Genomic DNA, 17,245 nt, shown 5'->3' on the forward strand with positions numbered 1-17,245 from the left:
AAAGCTTTTTAATTTGTCTCCATCAAGTTCATTGTTTCAGACTGGTTTGAAACTGTCAATGAATTGTGAAATCTGATATTTCCTCAACAATTATGAGGTATTTGTAGATTAACTGCAGTTGTAAGAAACAGTGCTGAAATCCTGTAATACAATATAATTGCCAGGAGGAAGCTGATGTTAACACGATCACAACCTTACTCATATTTCCCCAGTTGTACATGCAGCTCATCTGTGTGTGTGTGTGTGTGGTTTCCTGTGTGTTTTTTTTTTTCACATATGTGACTTCATCTTCAGTGTTTTAAAATGGAATAGTAGATGCTGTTGTGTCATATATGCTGAGTACATCACTCCTATTATAGGTAAGTACTGATTCTGAAATATGTCTTAGTTGTGGACATACTGACTAGGTCATAGAAATGTCTTTACTGTGGGTCATGGTCAGATTTGAAGGGACAGGTCGTTTAGTCATCAAAACTTCACTTTACTCTTTGTAAATGAGATCCTGGAAAGCTCAGGATCAGTTAAGTTCCCATGCCCTCAACAAACAAGTGCCCTGGAGAGTGCTGTCCCCTTGGGGAGGCCAACCATGACCTGCAGTGGAGAGAGTTCACTGCCAAGGCTTCCCCGTGTTCTCCTGGGATGCGGCCCCTCATCACCTACTGCTGGTGGATGGAAAACTGGGCTAAGTTAGATCTGTTAGGAGACAGTGACATAGCTGTGCTCTGTACCCCTGTGTAAGGGGTTTGTGAAGGTAATTTTGCTAGAAGGTGTGTTTACCATCCCGCTGAGTTTCGAACAAATCTCCTTAGTAAGTTGGAACTCAACTGTATTTTGCCAATAATGGAGATTGGATTCCTGAAAAGTGCTGTAAATGGCAAAACCAAAATTGCTTAGAAGATACAGAGTTAGGAGGAGAAGAGGCATTAAGTACTTTTTACAGCAGTAAACCGTAAGGAATTGTCTTAATTCCAAGACTTGATCAGCATAAAAACTCATACTGATGAAAACCCCCTCCAAACTGGCTCCTTTGTGTACATCTGTTTCCAGGGCACACTTAACTCGTTCTCAAGGGCCCGCCTTCACCGTTATGGACAAAGGCCCACTGTAACTTCAGCCAGAGCCCATTGGAGGAGGACTTCAGCACACTGAGGATGTGGGCTGGGGAAAATGGGATCTAATCTCAGTGCTGATTTGCTCCTTTGCCCAAAGGTCCATGCCTGGGAGGTGTAGATGAGCTGGGGTGTAAACTGGAGAGTTTCAAAAATGTTTTTTCTCCAATGCGGGGAAACCCAGGTTCGATCCCTGGGCTGGGAAGATCCCCTGGAGAAGGAAATGGCAACCCACTCCAGTATTCTTGCCTGAAGAATCCCATGGACGGAGGAGCTTGGTAGGCTACAGTCCACGGGGTCGAAAAGAGTCGGACACGACTGAGTGACTTCACTTTCCACTTAATAGCTATGTGACTGAGTAGATTTCTTAATCTGAGCACCAGTGGCCTCATCTTTGGTTGGACATGACTCCACCTATCTCACCGGGCTCTTAAAAGGAATAAACAACAGATAAGTACCTATCACATCAGATCAGATCAGTCGCTCAGTCGTGTCCGACTTTGCAACCCCATAAATCGCAGCACGCCAGGCCTCCCTGTCCATCACCAACTCCCGGAGTTCACACAGACTCACGTCCATCGAGTCAGTGATGCCATCCAGCCATCTCATCCTCTGTTGTCCCCTTCTCCTCTTGCCCCCAATCCCTCCCAGCATCAGAGTCTTTTCCAGTGAATCAAGTAGGCATTTATAATGAGTGAAAAAGTTGGCTTAAAACTCAACATTCAGAAAACTAAAAGATCATGGCATCTGGTCCCATCACTTCATGGCAAAACAGTGACAGACTTTATTTTGGGGGGGCTCCAAAATGGTGACTGCAGCCATGAAATTAAGATGCTTGCTCCTTGGAAGAAAAGTTATGACCAACTTAGCATATTAAAAAGCAGAGACATTACTTTGCCAACAAAGGTCCATCTAGTCAAAGCTGTGGTTTTTCTAGTAGTCATGTATGGATGTGAGAGTTGGACTGAAAAGAAGGTAAGTGCTGAAGAATTGATGCTTTTGAACTGTGGTTTTGGAGAAGACTCTTGAGAGTCCCTCGGACACCAAGGAGATCCAACCAGTCCATGCTAAAGGAAATCAGTCCTGATTATTCATTGGAAAGACTGAGGCTGAAGCTGAAACTCCAATACTTTGGCCACCTAATGCGAAGAACTGACTCATTTGAAAAGACCCTGATGCTGGGAAAGATTGAAGGTGGGAAGAGAAGGGGACAACAGAGGATGAGATGGTTGGATGGTATCACCAACTCAATGGAGATAAGTTTGAGTAAACTCTAGGAGTTGGTGATGGACAGGGAGGCCTGGCATGCTGCAGTCCATGGGGTCGCAAAGAGTCGAACACTGCTGAGCAACTGAACTGAACTGACTGATAATGTCTATAATTAGAGTTGATAATGCTTTCTAATAAATCTTAGTTCCATTCTTACACTCCCAAGGGGATCAGAAGGGGCAGCATAAATCAAGGTTATTCTGCTTTGGGGTTATTCAGGTCCTCCCCCAAGATGGTGATATTTTTTGCTGGTGGCCCTCATACTGCAGTTTGAGGTGAGGAAGGTGTTGGTGGGTATCTCCCAAGTCTGGAGAAAGTAGGACCTGGGGAAGCTAAAATCCAGGAGCTTGGTGGGAAGACGACGACGTTAACAGAAAGTGGATAAGTGGACGTGTGGAACCAGAGGGCGGGAAATTGAAGCCAGGAAGAGGAAGTAACACCAGCTACTGTGTCAGCCCACATACCCAGAGCTGCTTCTCCTCTGTTACCATTTCAGTTCCTTCAGCCTCGTTCAAAGTAGGCCAGATGGACCCTCAGCCTAAGCCCAGCAGCCACACAGGCCCTAGACCCAAAGCCTGGGTCCATTCTGGGGACTCAAGAATTCTCAGTTCAAGCAATGCTGCCCCCTTCTGGGGATTGCTAAAAGCACTGTTAAATTTCTGTGAGAGATCTGTCATTTATCCGTAAGGGGAAGGACCAGTGTCCTCTGCTCATACAGCTGACTTAGGGCTTCCTCAGTCTTGGTCATAGTATTGCGCCCACAACCCTCCAGAGACCCCCAGGGGCTCGTCTGCTGTTGCATCTGGGGAGGGTTGAACAGTTCCATAGCCACTCATCACCCCTTTGCCTCTGTTCATCCAGTCAGTGAGTACTCACCACCAAGTCCCAGACACCCAGGGTCAACAGAAAAGTTAAATACCCAGGAGAACAGAGTGACAAAGGAGACCCAGGTGCATTTCCTGCCCCTGTCCATATCGGGCATCGTGATAACAGGCTGGACCTAAGGAGAGAAGGGGGACGGGTGGGGACTCTAGGGCCCGAAGAGTCAGCCGATGGGAGCATCTGAAGACTGCCTGCATCAGAGCCCTCCCGTGAGCAAAGGAGAGAAGGCTGTGGATGAGTCAGTCCCAGGGATTGATGGAACAGAGGAACCAGATGATCAAGGCAGGAGGAAACAGCTGAGTGGAAGACAGAACCCAGGCTGCCCGGCTCCTGCTCCCAGAGTTGTTCTTTACACGTCATCCCACACACTGTTTAGACAGAGCAGCGGAGAAGAAACACAGACATCCTGGAGGCTGCCGGGAGGAGGCCAGGGTTGGGAACAGAAGGTCTGTTTATTCTTGGCAGTCCAGTATCCAAGGGGCCCCACTCCCACTTCTGTCCAGACCCCAATCTGAACTCTCCCAGAGCCTCTTGACTTCTACCCAACCAGAGAGCGTGGGGCTGGGAGCCATCCCCTGGAACGCTGCGTCCTCCTAGCCCCCAGCTCCCTAGAGGACAGGTCTGAGACTGGATGCTTCTCCCACTTTTTGTCCAGAGACCCTTCTCTCCAGGACCCCTGACTGCCGTGCAGAGTTGGCAGAGCCAGACCTCTCAGGCCTCCCGCCCTTTGGGCCCAGGTCGTCCTGGGAGAGGGCAGAGGACCCCTTGCTCCATCTTCATGTGCTCTTGAACAAGAAAGCTTTTCCTAATGTCTAACCTCCAGTTTTCTTGCTGAAGTTTTAGCCTGTTTCCTCCCATTTCAGGTCTCAAGAAAATGTAACTGCTTCTCTCCCTCTCCCCAAAGTTACACTTGACACAAGGTGGAAATCAGGGCTTCCTGGCCTTGAACTTGCCCTTCCTCTCACTCAGTTTCCTGTGTTTCCTTGTGGAGTGAAAGTGTCATTACCCTCTTGCTATTCACAAGCTCTTCATCCGCTTATTTCAATGGAATTCTCAGAGGGGACGTGCAGAAAAGGCCAGAAGTTCCTCTCATTGACTGCTTCTGTGCCAACCACTGACCCAAGTCCTTATTACACTTTTTTTTTGCCCACACCACGTGGCATGTGGGATATACCCCAACTAGGGATTGAACCTGTGCCCCTGTAGTTGAAGGGTGGAATGTTAACCCCTGGACCTCCAGGGAAGTCTCCCCACATTTTCTCATTTAGTCTCACAATAGATGAAAATGGTACGAGCCCCCATTCTACAGATGAGGAAACTGAGGTAAGAAAATCTAAAAATTTGTTCAAATTTACACAGCCAGTAAAATAGGATCCAAGTAGGATTCTGAGATTTAAACCCAGGCCTTCTGATTCAAGCACTGGCTGTTTCTTAGTCTTCATGGAGGAGAAAAGAAGGATGTCATTTGTTGAGACCCCTCCCCCTGTTAGGTGTCCGGCAGTGGGGTGTATGCAGTTACGTATATTATCCCATAAGACTCCTGGCAACACTGACTGATGGTTTGCCTTGTTCCCATTTTACAGGTGAGAAAATAGAGGTCCAGAGATAGCTTGCCCAAGAGCCATTCATGCCTCAGCCCAAAACGTGACTCACAAAGTAATTGAGAAAAGTGCGGAATGAACCCAGATTCTAGGAGGCAAGGCTGGCTTTATAAGCTGAAAGTTCCCATCAGGTAATAGGAAGGGGAGATAGCAAGGATTCTCGCGTTCCAAAGGCCCCCACCACCGCCACCATCAGACTGTACTCAGCAGAGTGGCAGAATTACAGAGCTGGATGCGCTATCAGCTGGCTGGCCACTGATATATTTATAAAATGTAAATATATCAGCCGAGAGATGGGGAGGATAGACTAAATCATTGTTCACTAACTGGAATGCATTTCTCAGATTAGCTAACCAGCAGCAGGCCAGAGAGCTCCAAGCTGCCTCCTTGGAGCCAAGCTATGTCCAGTGGCTGGAGACAGGGCCACTGGTATGGGAGGAAGACGTGGAGGGCGCCCAGGGGAAAGGGGAGGAAGCCTTCCCAGCACAGCAGCTCAGGGTGTGTCGGGCCCCACCCCCAGAGGCGGGGCCAGGCTGGGTCCCACCAGCCTCAGCTCCATCCCAGGCGAGGGCAGAGCCAGGGCAGCAGAGAGCTGGGGGCCCTGCTGTCTCCACACAGTGGAGGTACCATGACCTCAACGGTCAGGACACCAGACGTCGCCAGAAGCCCTGCAGCACTGGCTGGGACAACTCCCTGACACTCGGAGGGGAGCCCAGGCTGGGCAAGCCACATCTGTCACCTACAGTCATGTGAGTAGCTACCTAACCCTAACCCTAGCCCCCACCCGGCCCCCGGGCCACACCTGGAGACCTCAGCCGCAGGGCCTGAAGAGACCTTGCACCCAGCCCAAGCCACCCGAGCCTCCATGTTGTGACTGCCAAGAAGTCCCCCCACCCCCAGGGCTGACCCTGCCTTTCTTGCTGCTCTGGTGGAGGTGGGGTGGGAGACTCACTCCCAGCGAAGAGCTGGGAGTGCCAGCCCGCGACTCCAGAGTCCAGGTTTGAAGTCTCAGGTCCCTGAGATCTCCTGGGGTTTGAACAAGTTAACAGTGTGGGGATGAAGGGGAACAGAAACCAGAGGGCCGCTGGAAGGGAAAGATGTTCCCAGCAGAGGGCACTGGGGGACACTGAGAAAGAGGAACCAGGCTGAGGGTAAAGGGGTGCAACGGCCTGGGGGAACTGGGGGAGCTGGGAATAGAAGCGGTAGCATCTCCTGTGCTCAGGGTGGCCTTGAGGCCCTTCGACCCTCTGACCCCGGGGAGGGGGCAGGTAGAAATCCTTCCCTTATTGACTTTGATCCTAGCAACAGCAGCTGCTCCCCTGTTGACAGAAGCAGGAGTTTCCCACAGGGCCCAGGCAGGATACCCCCTCCCTCATCCCCATGATGTGGCGGCAGGGCCAGGGCATGGGAGGACTGGGACAGGTCAGAGCCACGGAAAGGCCAGGCGCTGCCCAGCAGCTCCCCCTCCATCTCTGGGCTCACTTCAGCCCCCCTTGCCCTCCACACTCACTGCCAACCTTCCCCCTCACTCAGCAGCTCTTCCCCTCCTCCAGTTCCCAGGAAAGGCCGGTTGCTAGCTGCTAGCCTGGTGCGGACGTCAAGTTTATGGGCTGGAAGTCCTACCCGGAGGCTGCTCACTGAAGTGTAACCAGCCACAAGGCGGATGGAAGGGAGGTGCTGGGGACAGGGCAACCCCTTGGTGCTGCTAACTCAGTGAGCCCTGCCTCAGACTGACTTCTGCCCCACCCCACCCCCACCCCCACCCCCACCCCCAATCCTTAGTAACCTACCACTTTTTAAGACACTGATGCCAACCAGCCTGCAAGCATCTGAAGACAGGGATCACTCTCCACTCTCCCACCCCTCCCCACCCAACCCCAGCCCTAGCCCCTAGTCCAGGGCCCGCCCATGGCCCAAAGAAGGCTGTCAGCTGTTGGCTGGCCAGAGGATCACTACACACCAGCCAGACTCCATCCTATCCCTTTAGCTGATTTAGACGCCTCACCTGGTGGAGGCAGGGATGGTCCAAATGCTGTGGGGACGGGTGTGTCTAACCAGAGGCATAGACACAGCTGCCCAGAGAGGGTCAGGCAGGTAACAGAAATGGGGAAAGGGCTGGGTGGGGACTGTAGGGAGCTTTCTGAAGGCAGTGACAGCGCAACTCTAGCTGGTTGCTACTACATAGGCCCTGATTGTTTTTTTTAACCAAAAATATGAATTTTTGTGTAAATTTTAATTGGCAATTCATTGGAGGAAAAATGTGTATCAGCAAACAGGATATGGTCCACAGTGCATTGGTCTCCAACCTCTAGATAGCTTCCCTGGTGGTTTAGAGGTAAAGAAATCCGCCTGCCAATGCAGGAGACGCGGGTTCAGTCCCTGACTGGGGAATAGCTCAATAGTTCAATCGAGAAGGGACTAGCTACCCACTCCAGTATTCTGGCCTGGGAAATCCCACTGACAGAGAAGCCTGGTGACCTACAGTCCCTGGGGTCACAAAGAGTCCGACATGACTTAGCGACTAAACAACAACTTGCCGAGAGAGGACAGTGATCCGCAGCCCCATCCTAACTCCAGCCACCCCATCTTCCGTCCAGGCATGCCTGCTGCTGCTCCAGGTCTCCCCCGTCCCCAGGCCCAAGATGACATCCAACAGCACCAGGGAGGTGCCCAGCCCCGTTCCTGCAGGGGCCCTGGGGCTCTCCCTGGCCCTGGCAAGCCTCATCGTCGCTGCCAACCTGCTCCTGGCCGTGGGTATCGCCGGGGACCGCCGCCTGCGCAGCCCGCCCGCTGGCTGCTTCTTCCTGAGTCTTCTGCTGGCAGGGCTGCTCACGGGGCTGGCGCTGCCCGCGCTGCCCGTCCTATGGAGCCAGAGCCGCCGGGGCTACTGGTCCTGCCTCTTCCTCTACTTGGCTCCCAACTTCTGCTTCCTCTCCCTGCTCGCCAACCTCCTACTGGTGCACGGGGAGCGCTACATGGCCGTGCTGCGGCCCCTGCGGCCCCGTGGGAGCATGCGGCTGGCCCTGCTCCTCACCTGGGCTGCCCCCTTGCTCTTTGCCAGCCTGCCTGCCCTGGGCTGGAACCACTGGGCCCCTGGTGGCAACTGCAGCTCCCAGGCCGTCTTCCCAGCCCCCTACCTCTACCTCGAAATCTATGGGCTCCTGCTGCCGGCTGTGGGCGCGGCCGCCCTCCTCTCGGTCCGCGTGCTGGTCACTGCGCACCGCCAGCTGCAGGACATCCGCCGGCTGGAGCGGGCCGTGTGCCGCGGGGCGCCCTCGGCCCTGGCCCGAGCCCTCACCTGGCGGCAGGCCAGGGCACAGGCCGGGGCCACGTTGCTCTTCGGGCTGTGCTGGGGGCCCTACGTGGCCACCCTGCTGCTCTCTGTCCTGGCCTTTGAGCAGCGCCCGCCACTAGGGCCCGGAACTCTGCTGTCCCTCATCTCACTGGGCAGCGCCAGTGCGGCGGCCGTGCCCGTGGCCATGGGGCTGGGTGATCAGCGCTATACAGGCCCCTGGAGGGTGGCCGCCCAGAAGTGGCTCCGGATGCTGCGGGGCAGACCGCAGAGCAGTCCTGGTCCCAGCACCGCCTACCATACCAGCAGCCAAAGCAGCGTGGACCTTGACTTGAACTAGAGGGAGGGCCTCTGCTCATTCCAATTAGAAGCATCCATCCATCTTGGCTCCCAAGCCCGTCTCCACATGTCCCCACAGATCTGGATCATGGATCAGAGAGTGTCCCTGTATGACCCCACTCTGACTGAATAAAGCTCCCTTGGCCCAGGTGATGGTTATCTCATTCTGTGTCTTAGCCAAGGAGGGACAGGTGAACAGCTGGGGAAAGAACCTAGAGGATCCAGGGAGATTCCATGTCTTAGCCAGGGAGGGACAGGTGAACAGCTGGGGAAAGAACCTAGAGGATCCAGGGAGATTCCATGTCTCAGCCAGGGAGGGACAGGTGAACAGCTGGGGAAAGAACCTAGAGGATATATATCCAGGGAGATTCCTGGTAGGCAGGCAGTTGTAGGTGAGGGCGGTGAGTTGAGGAACCCTGAAATCCAGCAGAGGGGGAGGGTAGCAACACCCTGACATGCCCCTCACTGGTTCCTCCTCACGTCCAGCCACAAAATCCACACAGACACGTCTCTGGGAAGTATATTTTATTTACATTTTTAAAATCTGTTAACTAACATCTCTTCCTCCTTTCCACCCCCAGAGACTTGGGAAGGGAAAGAACGGGAACTTCAAAGACCTACTCCCCACATACAAACACACACCCCCATGGCTCACACCAGCAAAGGAAGTGAAAGAGAAAGAGGTCTGAACCTCCCTCTGAAGTATCCGCCAGGTCTGGGTGAGAGGGAGGGAGGGGGGGAAGGAGGAGCCCGAGGGGTGGGTTTCTTAAGAAAAGGAAGAGACAGAGGGAGCAAGTCAGTTTGAAGGGGTTGGAAAGTAGTCCGAGGCCCCTCCCCTCCTCTTCCCTCCTACCCGACCGCCTCTGCTGTGGGGGGTCTCCCTGCGCCCCCTCCACACCAGACACAAAGCAGACGCTGCAGCTGTTAGCGGTCAGGTCTCTGGACACAAAATACTTTTGCTTTGTGGTCTCCTGACGTGGTCACCACCAAGGAGGCATCTCTGTGGACAGAAAGCACGGTTGGAAAGGACTGGAGAACCTAAGGCCCACCCCAAGCCCACCACCCAGGGGCCCTTTGGGGGGCTCTTCCAGTGTATCCTCAACTCTAGACCGCTAGTGCCTGGCGCTGGGCTCACCAGCCCACATCCGGTGAACACTCCTGAAGCCAGCCATCAGCCTGAGGATCAGGGGAGAGCTGCCCGCATGGGGGAGGCAGTCCCAGCCCCTGAGCCCGAGAGTGAGATGAGAGGCCACACCATCAACAGAGGACGACTCCCACAGGCCCCCAGCACGGCTGCCTAGGCAGGCCCAGGCCTTGGGTCCCAGCTTCCTTTAGCAGCCCTCCCACACTTTAAGAGCCCCACATGCTGCTCTCACCTTTCAAATACGCAGAGACCCTAGCCCATGCCAAATCCACTTACTTGCTGAGGGCAAAGTCCAGGATCTCGGCCGTGTGGCCCCGGTAGTCAGTAAGCAGGCGGCCAGTCCGAGCATCCCAGAGGCGCACGATGCCATCCAGGCTGCAAGTGTAAACCACGGCGGTGCCTGCCTCCCACAGCAGCTGCACAATGCCCGACTGCAGAAGGGTACACAGGAGCGAGGTGCGTCATGGGCATCTGCTCCCAACTCTCAAGGAGGGAGGAGGGGATGATGGACCATAGGAAGGACTAGGCAGGAGCCATGTCTGCGGCAGATGCTCCCAGAGAACCTGGGCTTCCCCACAGCCTGTACCTGGTGCTGACACTGGTGCCTGAGGGTCTGTGTGGACAGGTCATAGATGGCCAAGGTCCCATCCAGGTAGCCAACAGCTGCCAGAGGCATCCTGGCAGAAGAGAGCATCATGAAGGCTCATGGGGGGACCTGCACTTGGCGCCCTCTGTCCTCCCTGGTCCCCAGCCCCCTCCCCCAAGCCCCCTGCTCATGTGTCCAGGCTGAGGCCGCGCTCACACTCACACACTGCAGAAGCCCAAGGACTCCACGGAGTTGGACTCACTCTCCTCCCCTTCTCCCAGGCTCGGCTGGGAGGCCACAGTCTCCGGTCTGAAAACGCCCACCACCTATGAGCCAGAGGAGAGGATCAGAAGAGGGCCTGGAAACATGATTCCCCAGTAAGAGAAGAAAGGTACTGGGGCAAGGAGGCTGACTGAAGAAAAAGAAGAAACGGAGATGCGGAAAGCAGAGGGCCCCACAGCCAGACTTCCAGGTCCCACTCACCTTGCCGGTGGTGGCACTGACCAGCTTGGCCTGGCAGTCCACAGAGCCAGTGAGGATCAGGCTGCCATCCTGGTTGGTGGCGACACAGGTCAGAGGGCCCTGGTGACCCTCGGTCCCTAGGATGAAGCAGGGAGGAAGTCAGGCTTCATCCTGACCCAGGTCTCGGCCCTTTCCCCACAAAAGCCTAGGTTAACACCTTCGCCACCTCCAATACCTTTTAGTACGTGGATAGAGTTTCCCTGCTTCAGGTCCCAAATCCTGATGGTGCCATCTTCATAGCCAACTACAGCTCGCTTCCCTGAAGGATCAGAGATGCAGGTGAAGAGACGACAACCAGCACAGACACACCAGCACTTCAGGCAAGAGAAGAGACAGGCAGGCAAGGAAGCGAGGGAACAGACAGTGCCCCAGGGAAGACCCAGTTCCAGGTGAGAAAGGGGAAGCTGTTTGCTCTGGTCCTGGGAGGTCACTGCTCTCAACAGCAGACCTCGGAGTTTGCTGACCATGGCCCAGGAGGGTGCCAGGCATGTGTGGAACCCAGACCCCACCTGTCTACACTCAGGAATGCCGCTCTCACCATCAGGGAGGACTCGGCCACAGGTGGCCGGGCAGTTGGGGCCCTGGAAGGTCTTGCAGTCACCAGTCGGAACCTTCCACATCCAGGTGTTGCCATCAGCCGTGCCCGCCAGGAGGACAGGTGCCCGAGGGTGCCACTCCATCCACTGGGCAGGGACAAAGGCTCAACAAGGGTTCCCCTCAGCCCATCTCACCTAGGAGTCTGCCCCCAGAACCCCACCAAGCTCTCCCTGCTTCCGAGTCAGTGGGGACATCCCAGGGGACAGGCCCAGACACTTTTGCTGTCCCCTGGGACAGCACTGGCTCAGAGCTGGCTTGATCCGTTCAAGGTGGTATGGGCCCCCGAGTTCTCCCTACTCCACCCGGCCCTCAGAGTTGAATCCCACTGTGACAATCTCACCTCTAGATCTCCTGCTTCAAAAGACCAGACCTCCTCCTTTGTGTCCACCTGCCACACTTTTAAAAGACCACTCATGTCTCCTGTGGCCACTAGGGTAGAGTCATGGCTGAAACCAGCACAAGTCACAGAGTCTTTATGGCCTGCAGAGAGTGGGCAGAAAGAGAAGAGAATGTCAGGGAACCTGGTGCTGGGGATACAGGACCCAGGTATCCGGCCCCCAGAAAGTACCAGCTGGGAAAAAAAGGATGAGTCCCCACAAAACAGGCAACCAAACTCAGAGCTGCTGCAGAAGCCCACTGCAGCAACCCCCAGCTCTCCCCAGGCAAAACACTACTGGGCCCCCACTTGACCATGTGTAGCCCAGACCTATGTCTTTCCCATTCTGTCCGCACCTCTGCCTGAAATATCCACAGCCTCCTTCCCACCCCCATTCTCCGCCACTAGTGTCGCCTCCTCCAGGTCTTTCCCTGACTCCCTCGGCCAGTCAGTGTCTCCCTCCCCCACACCCACAAAAGACTAGGATATTCTTTGGGGCTCTTGGGCCAAGCATAGAGCTGGCAAAACAGGGGTCAATAAATGGCTGCTGGATGCATAACCACTGCAGGCCACCCCCTAAGACCTCCAAAGAGGCAGGACTTCACCGAGCTCCCTCACCTGCACACTCAAAGAGCAGTTCCCCATCGCTGAGCCTCCACACAAAGGCTTTGTCGTCTTCACCTCCTGTCACTGCCAAGGTGTTGGTCTTGGGGTCCAGGCTCACACAGAACACTGATGCTGTCCCAAGAGATATTCCAAGAGTAAGGAAGTGGGGATCCCACCTAGAGTCCTGTCCTTCAGGACCTTTGGGGAGCCCACCCCCCTTCCACCTAAAGCAACATGTCTTTCTTCCTGGAAAAGAAGGGTGCATTCAAGCTCTTCTAAGTTTCAAGCATTCGGTTGTTGGAGAAGTCCCTCCCCAGGACACATCGCTCTCCTGTACTCTTTCTTCCATTCACCCCACATTTCTGTGGTGGACAAGAGGAGGGAACGAGTGTAGGGCTTACAGTTCTCAGAGTGGGATGCCACCAGGTTGGGGGCTGAGTGAGGAAAGCCTGCGTTACTGGTTCCTTATCAAGAGTTAATATTTAAGAGGATTATCCAAAAGATGATCTAAAAGGTACTATTACCCCTAATTCAGAGTAAAGGAACTTTTATCAATGACAACTTTTTAAAAGGAAACTAAAACCCAGAGACGTCAATAAAGATCATAAACAACCAAGTAGCAGAGACAGGATTTGAATCCAAGTGTGTCTCAACTGACTCCAGGAGCCAACAGCTCCTCCATCACAAAGGCAACATTTTCCCACCACTACATGGCAGATGATGTGCAAATGTCCACCTGGACTGAACTTAGGACAGCTCTCCCCAGGGACCTACCAGAATGCAATGCAAAAGTGACCTCGCTGTCGTCGGGGCCCTCCATGCTGCCGACCACCCCTTCCTGGGGTTCCAGGACCCAGCCCTCCTCGTTGCCCTCTTCTTCTTCCTCTTCCTCGAAGTCCACATCTTCCATCTCCTGGACCAGATCGTCTGCTTTGGGGAGAGGGTTAACAGACGGTGTGCAGCAGGCGGGAAGAGGGATGGCAAGTGTGGGGAGGCCCGAGGCTGGGGTGGTCATGTGGCGAGAGGGCAAGGTGAGGTCAGACAGGAGGGGTGAAGCGGGGGGTGAGAGGCGGCAGGGAGGAGGGGGCGTGCAGAACGGAGGACCGGAGAGCTCTGAGGACCTGGGGTTGGCCAGAGACCGTGTGGGAAGGGAGGGCCGAGGGAATGATGGGAAGGGGGTGTGTGAGGGGAAGGGCCAGGGGAGGCGTCAGGGGAACCCCCACCCCGGGCCAGGCCTGAAAACTAAGTGTGGGGTTGGGGGAGAGGGGAAGGGCGAAGGAGGTAGGTAGGAATGACAGGTGAGGTGGGGTGGGGTGGGGTGGGGTAAGGAGCAGAGGGGGGAAAACCCGGGGTCAAAGGCCAGGGGTAAGAGCCTCTTGTCCCATGGCCTGAGGATCCGCAGCTCTTACCCGGGTCCGGCGGACCAGGATCCAGTTCTACCACCTCGATAATCTCTTCATCACCATGGAAGCTTAGAGTCTCCAACGGGGGGGTGTCAGCAGCGGCCCCGCTCTCCGATTCGGACTCCATGCGGCGCAAGCGGCGGGCCCACTTCTCTGGGCCCAAACGCCTCCCAGAGTCAGCTCTGCGCGACGACGCGGAACTCGAGCCCCTCCTCCCGGGAGGAAGTAGGCGTAGGCGACTCCCCGGCAGGGAGAGCGACGGCCTCTTGACCAATAGCGAAAGGGGTGGACCGGCTGAGTCACCAATCACAAGGCAAAAGTGGGAGACGAGGCCGAGGCGTGGCGAGGAGAACCCAAACTCCGCCCAACCTGACTCCGCCCCCAACAGGAGGGAAACAAGCGAGCGTGCGCGCTTCCGGGGCTCTCCTGGGAAGAGTAGTTCTCCTGGGTCCGCTGCTTGGGCTTCTGGGAGTTGTAGTTTCTGATCTGTAGGCCGGACGGATACAGCGGGAGAGGCCCCTTACGCAAACTACAATTCCCAGCGGGGACTGCGGTGAAGGGGGGGTGGGATTGGGATCTGAACATGGCGGCGGTGGTAGCTGCTACGGCGCTGAAGGGCCGGGGGGCGAGAAATGCCCGCGTCCTCCGGGGTAAGGAGAGGGACCCCGGGGAGGGCAGGACTGGAGGGGATACCCTTTTTTTCACATCCCGCTAAGCTGTAGCAGGAGTTCAGGGCTGTCGATTGCTGTCCGCATCCCTCTGCAGGATTTTAAAGAGTCTGGGGGCTAAAAGGTGCTCTTTAAAAGTCAACCAGTCCATCCCTCAGCCTACGACACCTCTGGGGTCTTGCACGGAAAGGGAGCCTCAAGGAAGCCTTTTAGACTCCCGCGCTCCAGGTGTTTAACACTCACCGCAGTGCAGAGGAAAAGAGCCCTGGGCTTCTGGAGGCTTGGGTTCTAGCCCCGGATAATTAGCAGTTTGACCTTGGGCGAAGCAGTTCGTCTCTTGGGGCTTCAGTTTCCTCTTCTATAAAGTGAGGGGATGGAGTAGAATACCTTTAAGCTCCCCCTCCAGTGCTAACATTCTGCAGTTTGCAAGCCATGTCTCGGATTTTCTTTCATACGTCTCACGCGAGCCCCACTGCAGTCCCTTCACATCCTGAGGTCTGAGGAGATGAAGAACAGCGAAGCTCGCTCTCCCGGCACCAGGGTGATGAGCCCGCAGTGACGTGGAAGCGGCTTTCAAAGGTGCCACCTCGATGGCGATTTTCCCATTTCCCTCTGGACTCTCCCAGGCACCTGTTACTCCAAACTGCAGTCACTCCCCTTCCTCAGATCTCAACCACTCTTCCCTAGGCTTTCTTCTCTTCTCTTAGCTGACCTTCTTTGCCTCCATTCACAGGGATTCTCTCAGGAGCCACTGCTAACAAGGCTTCCCAGAACAGGAGTCGGGCACTGCAAAGCCACAGCTCCCCAGAGTGCAAGGAGGAGCCTGAGCCCCTCTCCCCTGAGCTGGAATACATCCCCAGAAAGAGGGGCAAGAACCCCATGAAAGCTGTGGGACTAGCCTGGTAAGTTTTAACTAACTCTTTGCCCACCAATGGGGAGTGGCACCAGGGGCGGGTGGGACCCAGAAACTTCTCCAAGTGTCAGGTGATGAACTGAATCCAGGGTTGCCGGGACAGAATGGCTGGGTGTGAGGACTGGAACCTCAGAGGACTGGAGCAGGGGAGGGAGGTGGCAAAGTCTGAACTGGAGAGAGAGTGGGTTTTCTGTGCGCTGAGCTGAGCTAATCTGATTCAGATTTCGGTCTATGGCCTCATCCTCTCTTTTGGGAGCTTGGGGCAGGACCCAATTGAGGTTTTAATTGAGATCATGCAAGATTATGTTAGTTATACAGTAGCAGCACCTGTAAGATGTTCAGTGCATTGTTATTTGGATTTGATTCTGATCTTAATACATTGTTGTTCAGTCGCTCAGTCGTGTCCGAGTCTTTGCAACCCCATGGACTGGAGCTTGCCAGGCTTGAGCAGTATTAAAAGCAGGGAGAAATTAATTTTTTTTTCCGGCACCCGAGGTGTGCCAGTCCTTTACTGTGTATTGTTTTAGTCTTTCTGAGATAAATAGGACATCCCTATTTTACAGAGGAGGGAACTGAGGCTCAGAGCTGGGTTTTCACCAGGTCTTATAACTCCACGCCCTTTCCCCACGCCAAGTGCCTCCCACATAGCAGTTGCTCATGTTAAGGAGAATCAGGGATGGGGTGTGGGGCAGTTTAGGCAGAGGGAACTTTTGCCAAGACTTGGAGAGGGAAAGAGGATGGGCTGTCCCGAGAACCCTGCACAGTTGTTAGGGCAGGCTGGCAGGGCTCATGCTAAGGAGTGTCAGACTAAAGGGAAAAAGAATGACAAGGTGGGCAGAGACCCAACCACAAGGCCTTTTGTGCTGTGCCTAGAGTTTGGTGGACTTGGCCGGGAAGTGATGGAGAGCTGTTGCGGGGTTTTGAGCAGGGCAGTGGCAGGATCCGATTCGCGCGGAGCCTTCCAGCAGCCAGCACTGAGGCTGAATAAATGCGAGTAGCATTACAGTGTTGGTGCAGTTGATGAAGCTGGAATGAGGTTCTGCCCAGCTCCTCTGGCTGAGGCTTGGCCCCTCCCCAAATCCCACGCACATCTCCCCACCCCTAGGGCCATCGGCTTCCCCTGTGGTATCCTCCTCTTCATCCTCACCAAGCGGGAAGTGGACAAGGACCGTTTGAAGCAGATGAAGGCTCGGCAGAACATGCGGGCATCCAACACGGGCGAGTATGAGAGCCAGAGGTTCAGGGCCTCCTCCCGTCATGCCCCATCTCCTGAAGCTGGGTCGGGGGTGCAGTCCTGAGGAGCACTGCAGCCCTCCCCTAAACTCTATTGACTGTGGCCTGCAGACTGTCCAGTCCTTTCTGGTCCTTGCCTCTGAGGCCCACCAGAGGGCGCACGAAGCCCAGGCTCCTGCCAGCCCCATTCCTCCTGAAAACCCAGCCAAAGGCAAATAAAGTTACCGAGTGTCTGAGTGGAAAGGAACCCTGACTGGGTTTGTGAGTCCCCTGGGATGGGAGGGGCACAGGGTGGGGTTGGTTACTCCTGTGTACTCCCTCTCACAGAAGCCTCAGTGTTCTAGGCTGAATAGTTGGGGAAACCACAGAGACTTAAGTACAAGCCTAGGCTCAGGCCCTGGGGAGTGAGCCCTCAGAGCTGCTGGCCAGGAGGGTGGGGTTCCACTCAGACTCAAAGAGGGTGTTCAGGGTGTGGAGTTTTTCAAAGACACTTAATCTCAGCTGAGTCCAAATGACTCAACCTCTCTGGGCCTCAGTTTCCTCGTTTGTAAGAGGGATTGAACTAGTGATTTCTAAGGCAGGAGTTCTAAACCTGAACACTGTGGTCCATTCCCACCCCCACCCCCACAGGCAAAACTGTGTGTACACATAGAGCTTTGAGGGGAAGACCGTTTATAGCTCTCGTGTGCTTTTGTGAAGGGTCTG

At 54.9% G+C, this 17,245-nt stretch overlaps 3 protein-coding genes across 6 annotated transcripts in view; 2 read left to right on the plus strand and 1 right to left on the minus strand.

Annotated features, from left to right (window-relative positions):
• The first annotated feature begins 5,262 nt into the window (after window positions 1–5,262).
• GPBAR1 (G protein-coupled bile acid receptor 1) lies at window positions 5,263–8,643 on the plus strand. Of its 2 annotated transcripts, XM_027567340.1 has the most exons (3): window positions 5,263–5,610; window positions 6,415–6,574; window positions 7,459–8,643. In XM_027567340.1, the coding sequence occupies exon 3, from the start codon at window positions 7,504–7,506 to the stop codon at window positions 8,491–8,493; it is 990 nt and encodes a 329-aa protein (XP_027423141.1). In that variant the 5' UTR covers window positions 5,263–5,610; window positions 6,415–6,574; window positions 7,459–7,503; the 3' UTR covers window positions 8,494–8,643. The 2 variants fall into 2 exon arrangements, with proteins under 2 accessions (XP_027423141.1, XP_027423135.1); XM_027567334.1 differs by lacking the exon at window positions 6,415–6,574 and having other exon boundaries at window positions 5,266–5,610.
• Window positions 8,644–9,000: 357 nt separating this feature from the next.
• On the minus strand, window positions 9,001–13,932 carry AAMP (angio associated migratory cell protein). 2 transcript variants are annotated; one of them, XM_027567347.1, is made up of 11 exons: window positions 13,733–13,932; window positions 13,098–13,250; window positions 12,336–12,455; window positions 11,682–11,821; window positions 11,283–11,427; window positions 10,920–11,003; window positions 10,706–10,821; window positions 10,445–10,548; window positions 10,223–10,313; window positions 9,913–10,067; window positions 9,001–9,492 (listed from the first exon to the last, which is right to left on the minus strand). In XM_027567347.1, exons 1-11 carry the CDS (start codon window positions 13,851–13,853, stop codon window positions 9,417–9,419), a joined length of 1,305 nt encoding a protein of 434 aa, XP_027423148.1. In that variant the 5' UTR covers window positions 13,854–13,932; the 3' UTR covers window positions 9,001–9,416. The 2 variants fall into 2 exon arrangements, with proteins under 2 accessions (XP_027423148.1, XP_027423152.1); XM_027567351.1 differs by having other exon boundaries at window positions 13,098–13,253; window positions 13,733–13,931.
• Window positions 13,933–14,172: 240 nt separating this feature from the next.
• PNKD (PNKD, MBL domain containing) overlaps window positions 14,173–17,245 on the plus strand; it is a 73,084-nt gene continuing 70,011 nt past the window's right edge. The window contains exons 1-3 of one of the 2 annotated variants that reach the window (XM_027567363.1): window positions 14,269–14,376; window positions 15,128–15,296; window positions 16,413–16,787. In XM_027567363.1, coding sequence (XP_027423164.1) covers window positions 14,310–14,376; window positions 15,128–15,296; window positions 16,413–16,605 — 429 coding nt within the window. In that variant the 5' untranslated portion in view covers window positions 14,269–14,309 and the 3' untranslated portion in view covers window positions 16,606–16,787. Of the gene's footprint in view, window positions 14,377–15,127; window positions 15,297–16,412; window positions 16,788–17,245 lie in introns of those variants that run through there. The other variant, XM_027567356.1, reaches the window with a different exon arrangement.

Source organism: Bos indicus x Bos taurus, chromosome 2 (assembly GCF_003369695.1).
Source record: "Bos indicus x Bos taurus breed Angus x Brahman F1 hybrid chromosome 2, Bos_hybrid_MaternalHap_v2.0, whole genome shotgun sequence".
In the NCBI taxonomy this organism is placed as follows: domain Eukaryota; kingdom Metazoa; phylum Chordata; class Mammalia; order Artiodactyla; family Bovidae; genus Bos; species Bos indicus x Bos taurus.

Coding starts and splice junctions, on each gene's coding strand:
- AAMP (XM_027567351.1), bottom strand. CDS start 13,853: ATGGAGTCCGAATCGGAGAGCGGGGCCGCTGCTGACACCCCCCCGTTG. Junction 13,254..13,732: donor TCCTGGTCCGCCGGACCCGG/GTAAGAGCTGCG, acceptor CTCTCCCCAAAG/CAGACGATCTGGTCCAGGAG. Junction 9,493..9,912: donor CTGGACTTTGCCCTCAGCAA/GTAAGTGGATTT, acceptor TTCTGTCCACAG/AGATGCCTCCTTGGTGGTGA.
- GPBAR1 (XM_027567340.1), top strand. CDS start 7,504: ATGACATCCAACAGCACCAGGGAGGTGCCCAGCCCCGTTCCTGCAGGG.